Source organism: Mercenaria mercenaria, chromosome 3 (assembly GCF_021730395.1).
Source record: "Mercenaria mercenaria strain notata chromosome 3, MADL_Memer_1, whole genome shotgun sequence".
NCBI classification, from domain to species: Eukaryota; Metazoa; Mollusca; class Bivalvia; order Venerida; family Veneridae; genus Mercenaria; species Mercenaria mercenaria.
Genome location: NC_069363.1, coordinates 64,514,951 through 64,526,864, shown reverse-complemented (window position 1 = coordinate 64,526,864; position 11,914 = coordinate 64,514,951). Strand labels below are relative to the sequence as shown.

Here is an 11,914-nt window from a genome sequence, read left to right as displayed (position 1 = left end):
TCTTGGGTCATTTAAGAAACTCGAAATGTATTACTTGAAATCTCTGTATAAATATTTGTCCGAAGACACCGAACTGGCATTTTAAAGGTTCTAGCTTGATGGAAGATGTCGGAAAATGTTATGAATCTAATCCAGAAATTCTTACGTATATTATCTTTTCAAAAAAATTTTACTTGCCAAAAGGCCTGTAAACAAAAGCCATTTCATCTCAGCAGGTTTTAGTGGATTCTTTATGTAAGCTAATTCGTAGCTATACGAGGGGCACTTCAAAAGTAATGCAACTGATTATCGTGCGGCCTCGCCTTGCACGGGATTTTCTTGAAAATTGTACCGATATAGCGAGACATCCATTCTCTACACAGATATACTAAATTTACAGGTGTACACGCAGTATTATCGCTAATACAGTGATTAACGCAACATATAGTCATTGATACTATAGTAAAATGGCTGGCAAGAGAAGTGTAAAGGCAGCTGAAATTCGAGGTTATATAAAGACTCGATGCCAGCTTAGCGTATCAGCGAAGGAGTTTTTTGACGAATTGTGTGTTGTTCATAGACAGAATGAAGTGTCGTATGCCACCGTCACGAGGTGGATTAAGAAGTTTAAAAGCGGTTGTGACTCCATTAATGATGCACCAAAATCGGGACGTCCTTGTAGTGCTACTTCTAACGCTATGGTTAACAAAGTATGCGATGTGGTTAAGTCTGACGCCAGACTAACTGTTCATCAGATAGCTAGTAGAGTTGGTATTTCAGCCGCAAGCGTATTCCGCATTCTAAAACGTAATTTAAAAATGAGACGTATTACAGCTAGATGGATCCCTCATTTGTTGTCAGACAAGCAAAAGCATGTCCGACTTGAAACCGCCAGAAAACTGCTTAAAATGTTTCCAAAATATCAAAGAAAGCAGTTTTCTGACATTTTTACTGGAGATGAGACATGGGTTCACTTTTTCGAGCCTACCAGAAAAATAAACAACAAAATATGGGCTACCAAAAACTGTCGCCGCCCCTCAGTTGCCAAAAGATTGATTAGTGCTAAGAAAGCAATGTTTGTTATTTTCTTTGATATACGTGGCCCTATTATGCAACTGGTTGTACCAAATAGAAAATCTGTGACTGGTATACTTTATAAAGAAAAAGTGTTGAAGAAACTTAAAAACAATGTTTCAAACGTCGTCCAGACACTGGCTTTAAGCACCTATCCTTGTTGCATGACAACGCCCCTGCGCATGAGTCTGCTATTGTGACCTCGTTTTTTGAACAAGGAAAGGGTTCGAGTTCTTCCACATGCACCATATTCCCCAGACCTAGCCCTGTGTTACTATTTATTGTTCCCTAAATTGAAAAAACATTTAGCTGGTAGACGGTATAGGTCCCGACAGGCCTTGGGGTTCGCTGTTTATCAGTGCATGTTGGGTATACCTAAAAATGAGTATGAAGATGCCTTTAAGAACTGGATTAAACGTTTGAAACTTTGTGTACGTAACAAGGAGGATTACTTTGACGGTAAATAATTAAAAATTTATCAAACGTGCGCTTTTTATCACCCCAGTTGCATTACTTTTGAAATGCCCCTCGTATATCACACATGCGCAAATAATTTCTGTAGGGATTAATTCCTCAAAATTTCATAAATACCATCTACTTTTAATTCTAAATGACCATAATCCCGTTGTAAACAGTTGTCATCTTGGGGTATTCAAGATCATCTTTAGTGAAAGATCGTTTTTGCATTAAGCCTATACTCTTACAGCTTATCTGACACATGGACATAGACACGAACATCAACGACTTGACTGATACTAAAAGTTATGTTGTAACCCTGATTTTGTAGCATTGTCCCTTACTTCATGCCTGCTTACGATACTACGATACTTGTTATGTAATTTTGCGTTATTTGTGAGCATGTGTCTTTAAAGGGTCTATAGGATATAGACCTAATAAATTTAGCTAAATCTTAATAAGCTTGTTATTTGATTATTTCCTATATCAAATGATTCTGCTGAAGTCCAATATTTGCCATTGGTGTTCGTGTCTATGTCCATGTGTCAGGTAAGCTGTAAGAGTAGGCTTAATGCAAAAACGACCTTTCACTAAAGATGATCTTGAATACCCCAAGACGACAATTGTTTACAACGGGATTAGGGTCATTAAGAATTAAAAGTAGATGGTATTTGTGAAATTTTGAGGAATTAGTACCTACAGAAATTATTTTGCGCATGTGTGATATATAGGTACGAATTAGCTTACATAAAGAATCCCCTAAAACCTGCTGATATGAAATGGGTTTTGTTTACAGGCCTTTTGGCATGTAAAATTTGTTTGAAAAGATAAATATACATCAGAATTTCTGGACCAGATTCATCACTATTTTCCGACATCTTCTATCAAGCTAGAACCTTTAAAAATGCCAGTTCAGTGTCTTAGGACAAATATTTATACAGAGATTTCAGGTAATACATTTGGAGTACTTAAATGACCCAAGAGAGTTCAATTCAACCTGCACGTGCTTAATAACGCATGCATAAGCTTGAATATCACGTGGGAAAACACATCTCCGGAAAAGAAGAGTTTGCGATTTTTATTACAAATCTGGTTATTACAAATGTGGTTGAACCTTTGCAACCACTTTTGTAATAAAAACGAGAAATGTAATAATTTTCTGAAAAAAATATGTCCATGAACAAGGATTTCGGGTAAAACATTTGGAGTCTTAAATGACCCATGACAGTTTAGTTCGACCTGCACGTGCTTAATAACGTATGCATAAGCTTGAATATCACGTGGGAAAACACATCTCCCGAAAAAAAAAGTTTGCGATTTTTATTACAAATCTGGTTATTACAAATGTGGTTGAACCTTTGCAACCACTTTTGTAATAAAAACGAGAAATGTAATAATTTTGTAAAGTAAAATATGTCCATGAACAAGGATTTCAGGTAAAACATTTGAAGTCTTAAATGACCCATGACAGTTCAATTCGACCTGCACATGCTTAATAACGCATGCATAAGCTTGAATATCACATGGGAAAACACATCTCCCGAAAAAAAAAGTTTGCGATTTTTATTACAAATCTGGTTATTACAAATGTGGTTGAACCTTTGCAACCACTTTTGTAATAAAAACGAGAAATGTAATAATTTTCTGAAATAAAATATGTCCATGAACAAGGATTTCAGGTAAAACATTTGGAGTCTTAAATGACCCATGACAGTTTAGTTCGACCTGCACGTGCTAAATAAAGTATGAATAAGCTTGAATATCACGTGGGAAAACACATCTCCCGAAAAAAAAAGTTTATGTTTTTTATTACAAATCTGGTTATTACAAATGTGGTTGAACCTTTGCAACCAATTTTGTAATAAAAATGAGATATGTAATAATTTTCTGAAATAAAATATGTCCATGAACAAGGATTTCAGGTAAAACATTTGGAGTTTTAAATGACCCAGGACAGTTTAATTCGACCTGCACGTGCTTAATAACGTATGCATAAGCTTGAATATCACGTGGGAAATCACATCTCTCTCAAAAAAAAGTTTGCGTTTTTTATTATAAATCTGGTTATTACAAATGTGGTTGAACCTTTGCAACCCCTTTTGTAATAAGAACGAGAAATGTAATAATTTTTTAAAGTAAAATATGTCCCTGAACAAGGATTTCAGGTAAAACATTTGGAGTCTTAAATGACCCAGGACAGTTTAATTCGACCTGCACGTGCTTAATAACGCATGCATAAGCTTGAATGTCACGTGGGAAAACACATCTCCCGAAAAAAAAAGTTTGCGATTTTTATTACAAATCTGGTTATAACAAATGTGGTTGAACCTTTGCAACCAATTTTGTAATAAAAACAAGAAATGTAATAATTTTTAAAAGTAAAATATGTCCATGAAAAGGAATTTCAGGTAAAACATTTGGAGTCTTAAATGACTCAGGACAGTTTAATTCGACCTGCTCGTGCTTAATAACGCATGCATAAGCTTGAATATCCCGTGGGAAAACACATCTCCGGAAAAGAAAAGTTTGCGACTTTTATTACAAATCTGGTTATTACAAATGTGATTGAACCTTTGCAACCACTTTTGTAATAAAAACGAGAAATGTAATAATTTTCTAAAGTAAAATATGTCCATGAACAAGGATTTCAGGTAAAACATGTGGAGTCTTAAATGACCCATGACAGTTTAATTCGACCTTCACGTGCTTAATAACGCATGCATAAGCTTGAATATCACGTGGGAAAACACATCTCTCGAAAAAAGTGTTTGAGATTTTTATTACAAATCTGGTTATTACAAATGTGGTTGAACCTTTGCAACCACTTTTGTAATAAAAACAAGAAATGTTATAATTATTACAAATCTGGTTTTTATTACAAATGTGGTTGTAACACCGCGCATTTATAATCGTCATGTAAGATCTGAATTTCTACCATAGGAAAAGACAACGGATATCATTGTCAAAACCCTGTTGCTTTATTTGTCGGGTATATCAATTTTAATTTCAGCTGGAAGTGAACTTAAGGACTAACTGTATAAAATTATTTTTATTCGGTTACTATAGCATATAGGGGTCCGTTAAACAAAAGTTCGTATGTTCCATCCTAAATTTCCTCCTAAGTATGGACTTTTAAAACACATATTTCATATGATATAACGTTTATCTTTTTAAAAATATGCCGTTAATTAAATTTTAGCCCATATATATTTTTTCTTGTTTGGCTCATATTCTAGCAACAAAGCCATATATAGAAATGTTGTTAAAAATACCAAAATTTGACTCGTCCAAACGTGTAAATAAACGTTTCAAACATACAAAACCATACTGGAGTGATGAGTTGAATACCTTATGGAATAACATGCGCTCAAAAGAAAAATCGTTTTTGCGATGTAACAATAATAGACGAATAAGAAATATCATGCGTGCGGAATATGTAGCAGCGAGGAATTTGTTCGATAAACTTTTACACAAATCAGAACGCTTATATAGACAGTGCCAAGCTTTAGATATAGAAGAAATGACAACAAGCAACCCTACAGATTTCTGGAGAAAAATACAGAACTTAGGTCCGAGAAAGGATAAAACAATACCATGTGAGATAGTTGATGAAAACGGTGGATTAATCAGGGATGAAAGTCTTGTTTTTGAACGCTGGAAGACAGACTTTAGGAACCTCTATAATCGTGATGATGACAGTGACTTTGATGAAATGCACTATAACCGCTCGAAAATACACAAACAATTATTGGAACTTAACATTGAAGACCCGCTTTACACACCTAATTCACAGCTCAATAGAAACATATCTATTAAAGAAATATCTGACATAATTATGCACGCTAGATCCGGATCAGCCTGCGGCTATGACAAGATCCCATACGACGTCCTGAAATATCCCGCAGTTATAGCGGTATTACAACAGTTATTTCAGCTTGTATTCGACTCCAGTATAATACCGTCTGTATGGAGAAAGTCGATTATATACCCTATCCTTAAAGACCCTAGTTCAGACAAGAGAGTACCGTTACACTACAGAGGAATTAGTCTTCTCTCATGTATCAGCAAACTTTACAGTTCATTTATTAATAAAAGACTGTCATATTACTTGGAAAGTAACGGATTACTTGCCGACGAGCAAAACGGCTTTAGGAAAAACAGATCTTGTGAAGATCATATATTCACACTTGACAGCATTATAAGAAACAACAGAAATGTTTTTACAGCCTTTATAGATTTAAAAAAATGTTTTGACTTCATAGACAGAGATATGCTGTTATACAAGTTACTTCTTAATAAAGTTGACGGGAAAATATACAATTCCATTAAAAATGTTTACGCCAGCTCAAGCTCATGTATCCGAATAAACAACAAGTTGACTGACTGGTTTGACTGCCTCACAGGTGTTAAACAAGGATGTAACTTATCTCCGACACTCTTTTCTGTATTCTCCAATGACCTTGTCCAAGAGGTCAATGACCTTGAACTTGGAATAACTATTGATGAATTTAAAGTGTCAATATTGATGTATGCAGATGATATTGTGCTGATAACTGACTCGGAAATAAATTTGCAAACTATGCTTAACACTATACACGATTGGTGCAAGCGCTGGAGGGTCATCATTAACACTGAAAAATCCAAATGTATGCATTTTAGGAAAGGTAGAACTCAAAGAAGTGACGCTTGTTTTAAAATCGGGGATAATGTACTACAAACAGTCGGACAATACAAATATCTAGGAATACTTTTCCATGAAAAGAACAGCTTTACATTAAACAGTGAAGTATTGTCAAAAGGAGCTGGCCGGGCGTTGGGAAGTATCATCAGTAAAGTGCACCATCTGAAAGACTTCGGGTTTCGATCCTACGAAAAGCTGTACTACTCGTGTGTAGCCCCTATTTTAGACTATAGCGCTTCAGTGTGGGGATTTAAACAGTACCAGAGTGTAGACAATGTCCAACACCGTGCATTAAGGTTCTTCCTCGGAGTTCATCGATTCGCACCCACACTGGCCCTTAATGGTGATACGGGATGGATACCTAGCATGTATCGCAGATGGGGCATTATGTTGCGGTTTTGGAACAGACTTATCTTAATGAACGATAACAGATTGACCAAACGAGTGTTTAATTTTGACTTCAACAAGTGTACAAATAACTGGTGTAGTGAAATTAAGCAGATAATGGACTATATTGGATTATCCCGTCACTTCAACTTAAAAATTACTATTGACCTGCCGCAAGCAAAGAACTTGATTACTGCGTATTATGCAAACAAATGGTCCCAGGAAATTCAAACAGTTCCTAAACTGCGAACATATAAAACGTTTAAACATGATTTTAAATGTGAGGATTACGTTTTGATAAACCTTAAGAAATATGAACGATCGCTATTAAGTCAGTTACGATGTGGGATTTTACCCTTGAGACTAGAGACAGGTAGATATGTTGGTGAGCGACCCGAGGATAGACTATGCAGATTGTGTAATGCGCGAGCCGTGGAGGACGAAACACACTTTATTTTTAACTGTGAACTCTATAACAACATAAGAAGTAGAACATTTGGTGATCTATTAAGCAACAGCGATTTCACTAATATGACATTGACTGACAAAATGTCCTTTGTGCTTAATTCATATCCGAGAAAAACCGCTAAATACATTGTGAGAGCTTATCTTCATAGGAGAAACGTTATTTACTCATGAACCGTTATTAGAACATAATAAATGACTGTATTTATATTCTACAGTAATCCTTTGTCGCCCATGTATTGTACATATACATATTGTATATAATTATGTCTCTTTTGTGTATAACCAATGTATTGATGATCAGTTAAAAACTGTTTTGTACAATTACATATGAACCTTTCAAGTTTCGTTGAAAACAAATTTCATAAAGATTTTGAACTCTTGACTTCTTTCACTTGTAAAAACATTATTGTAAGCCATTAATTTCACACGTGTATTATACGAATTTCATTCTTTGGTGACTTATAGGCCCACTGGGCCGGGTGCCTTTTGATATGTCTGAAATATTGTTATATAATTATATATTATATATATATTATGTTATGCACATGTCACAATAATAAAATATTTACTTACTTACTTACTTATATAGTTAAAATGAATTTACTTAAAATAATGTTCATGAAAGTTCAAACTTTGTCTGAAACGGGCCCCTAATTCACCACGATATTGACGTCATTCGGGGTCTGTTTCAAAAATGGCTTAAATTTTATAAAGAAAGTGTACATTTTGCGCAAATGATCTGTTATTTTCGCACTTTAGTGTTGCTTGATATACACAGTGAAGTCGGGTGTTTTTTTCTGTGTTTGTTTTGAATTTAGCGAGATATGATTATATTTTAACGCTATTCTATAAATCTGACACCATGCAGATGTTTATATATTGACCATTCATTTTCCATGCACGCTGCCAAAATATTGTGTTACATTATACTTACTTATCTTAATACGCTGTAAGCTTATTATATTTCAGGATAATATGTCGTGTTTTAATTGCATAAATCGTGATAATTTCGTACATTTTGGTTACAACCCTGTAAATACATTAACATACACTTTTGCAATGTATTTTAATTTCTAAAAACAAATTTACGTTCTAAATCAGCAATTTCTAATACAGACTCTAGTGGTTTCTAACACTTTTTAGTGAACACTTTTCGGTGGCTGTCTGCTATGGCATTCGGACAAAATTCCCCGGCTTAATTTGACCAAGGCCGGCAAAATTCCCACTCAGATTTTTTTTTTCAATTTTATCATCCAAATTTTCATTTTATACTGTTTTAAAGTTTTATATTTGTCATATTTAAAATTGTCTTTTTAATCATTATAATAATTTTTAAGTTTTAGAGTTTTTATTCAAGAGTTAATCAAATGGATTACTTTCCCGCGTTGGTCAAATTAAGCAAGGGTTTTTTCTCTGGGACAGGGAGGGAGGGACGGGATGGGGGAGAGGCAGGGAGGGACGGGATGGGGAGGCAGGGACGGGATGGGCATGGGCTTTGCTCTACGTTCGTCTACTTTGCCTAATACAGTAATTTCCCATCCGCACCTAAAACCAGTGAACGATTCTTTCAAACGAAGAAAATTGGCAATGTTATAACATAATCACCTTTTCACTACTTTTCATACCTATTATATTATTGTTACATTATACAAAATACGACTATGACCGATGTTTATGGTTAACCTACTATTTCAAAAACTTGTTTTGACAAACTCTGCTCGCACTTTTTCTTTTGCAGATTATTTGTTGTTGTTGTTGTTGAGGAATACAAAGCACTTTAAGTCAATATATGTTTATAAATTTAAGTGGATGCGGAATAAGATCGAACACGTATGGGAAGAGGGAAAGTACAATGAAAACGAGCATGTATTCAAAATGGCATAGAACACAATATATATATATATATATATATATATATATATATATATATATATATATATATATATATATATATATATATATAAAAGAAAACGTGCATTTTGTAATTCATATTCAAGGTGTTTTACGTTGTTTATTTTTTCATTTAAGACTAAAGGTCCAGTTTTGTTTTGGCGGCTTTCTTTACTTTAATATCTATAATGAGTAGAGAATGACCCTCTGGACTTCTACAAAGTACTTCTTCACCAAGTTCCATAAGCCGTAAATTTCATGTTAAATTAGATGAAATAGTTGTCCAAAATAGGCATTTTGCATAATAACATAGGTAGTGGAACACTATTTATAAGTTAAAGTCATAAAGGGAGGTAATCAAAAGCAAATGTTTGGCAAATAGATCTATTGGAGATCATAGGATTTACGAACAGATTTATGAACAGGCTCAATCAAACCGAGCCTGCAACACTGTAGTTTTCGTTTTCGTTTATGTCGTGTTGGACGACCTGTGTTTTTCTACTTTTTTATTTTACCAATTAAGAAATTAATATATTTTATGTTCATAAAGGAAAATGTGGCAGACACACGAAGCTATCTAACACTGCCATAAAACCGTTATAAATTGTCGTTAAATAATTATTTTGTTGACGCAGTTTAAACAAAGAGACGATTTAAAGTAGTTAATAAAGAAGTCCATCAAGATTCTGATGTGAAAATATTTTGTATTCTCTTGATTTCAAAATAATTCATAAAAATGTCTCATTATGTCTTAGATTAAAAACATGTTTGATTTAAAGTCGAATGTAGTCGTAAAATATATTCAATTGTAACAAAAATGTGAGTGATCTTGCGTAATTTTGTACAGTCATTTGTGCTTAAACATTTTTTATAGATATTAAAACGCAAATCTCGCATTTTTTCTTTCGGATATTACAACTATTTTTAAGTTTATCGTATCAGCGGACCGTAATATTGAGCACAAATGACTGATTTCGTTCAGTTCAGAATAAAAAGAGGTTACACTCAGTTATCCGTGTATACCACAGTGTTTCAGTGTTAACAGATTGTCGGCCACTTATGGAATTGGAGGCGGAGCTTAGCGTGGAGGTTTAAATCTCAGTGGCTTCGGGATTTAAGCATTCTGCAATTTAAATCTCGGCGGCCCTCAAGATTGGAAAATGTAAACATGAGCCAGGATGAGGATTACTTTGGCAGTTAGTTTTCTGGGTAAGTTAATTTTTCAGCAATTTTCTTTCAGCTTGTATTAGTTCAATATAAGGATTTTCAGAACAATTATATTTTGCTTATCATTATTGATAGAATAATAATTCTTGCTATATATTGCTTTATAAGATCCCCTCATAATATAACATAATAATATTGTCATAATATAACAAGCTAGCTACACGGGGATTTACTGACATTTTTCATGTTAAATAATATAATTTCAATTTGGTGTTATATTCGCACTACTTACGCATAAAAACGAATTGTCGTTCACTTTCGAATAACTTCAGACTTTTTAGAAAGGTACAACAACAATAATAACAACAAAACAACAGCAGCAGCAGAAACAACAACAATAATAATAATAACATCATCATCATCATCATCATCATCAACAACAATACAACAATAAAAACAGCAGAAAGAACAATAATAATAATAATAACATCAACAACAATACAACAATAACAATAGCAGAAACAAAAACAATGTAATGACCTGTTTTAATTCAACAACTCAAAACTATACACTCCAGAAAAATCAAGACATTTTTTTCTAAATTTTAAAATTAAGTTTATAAAATGATCTTAAAAGTGATGTACTGATATAGTCTGCTAAAAATGACCTCGTCGAATTTTCTACAGAATAAATCGAAAATGAGTGATGCCGTTACGTCATAACTCTGTTGATACAAAAAATAAAAATTAAGCGTAGGTTTCTTAGAAGCATAGAGCACAGTCCAGATTGGAATATAAAATCAACTCATATTAGTAGGCTGGCCAATGTTGTTCTATACAGGTGTCCGTCTGTACATGACGATAACAGAAATAATACCCTGAGAGGTTCCACTACTATAACAAACACGCAGTTTTGACCAAATTGCGTGGCAGCGAAGCAAACCCTACTTCAAATTATGTTGCCCTCACCCCCCTACCCCCCAACGTACACACAAAGAACAAAGAAGAATGTGTCAACAGAGAGCTGATTTACCACGAGACGAACGTGCAGTAAAGCCTGTGTGCAGTTTTCACTGCAGTGTACAAAACGTACAACATTATATCTTTCAGCAGGGCATTAAACTATTTTGAACCCCCATCAAGTAGTGCACTCTAAGTACGCTGGTCTCTTACTTATTCATCTACTATTGTACAACAGTAACTAAAATAAATCGGGACAGGGCTATGACCGTTACACAGCATATTTTATTTTGAACTCAAATTTGAATATTAAAAAGGATAACCGCTGCAATTGAATGAGAAACTTTTTAGTACTTACAATAAAGACCTATATAGTTAATTCGGCTTAGTGTTAGTCAACGTATTTAAAAGCCTCAGCCCAAATTTAATAAATTTTCACATTCTCTTTTATTGAGTATACATTCAATTTTACTATGAGTGAAGTGAATTGGAAAGTTTTTATTATAAAGTTTAGGATTATAAACAGCATAGGCTAAATTAAGTCCTAACTTATTCACATTCCTACATAATAGTAATACAAACTATAATACAATACTTTGTTACACTTCAGAAGACAAAAAAGAAATATATATTTATTCTAGCGATTATTTCATACTTTTTGAAAATTCAAGAATATTTGTTACTTTGCGTTTATACTTTATATTGTCAATTGTTCAGTTTTAATAATAACATTTTGTTAATTTCATAACAAAAATGTTACATGATATAATCGAAAAAGTGCAAACCGATTTCTTTTTTTTTCTGTTTTTTTTTTCAGAATTATAGTAAGTTTACGAATTTCGCGAATTCTCAT

General features: G+C 33.7%; 1 protein-coding gene across 3 annotated transcripts in view; it reads left to right on the top strand.

Moving 5' to 3' along the window:
* The first annotated feature begins 9,809 nt into the window (after nt 1-9,809).
* The window catches only part of LOC128555677 (serine-rich adhesin for platelets-like), a 44,070-nt gene continuing 41,965 nt past the window's right edge, over nt 9,810-11,914 (top strand). Inside the window, exon 1 of one of the 3 annotated variants that reach the window (XM_053538759.1) lies at nt 9,810-10,144. In XM_053538759.1, coding sequence (XP_053394734.1) covers nt 10,114-10,144 — 31 coding nt within the window. In that variant the 5' untranslated portion in view covers nt 9,810-10,113. The remainder of the gene's footprint in view (nt 10,145-11,914) is intronic. The other 2 variants (XM_053538758.1, XM_053538757.1) reach the window with 2 other exon arrangements.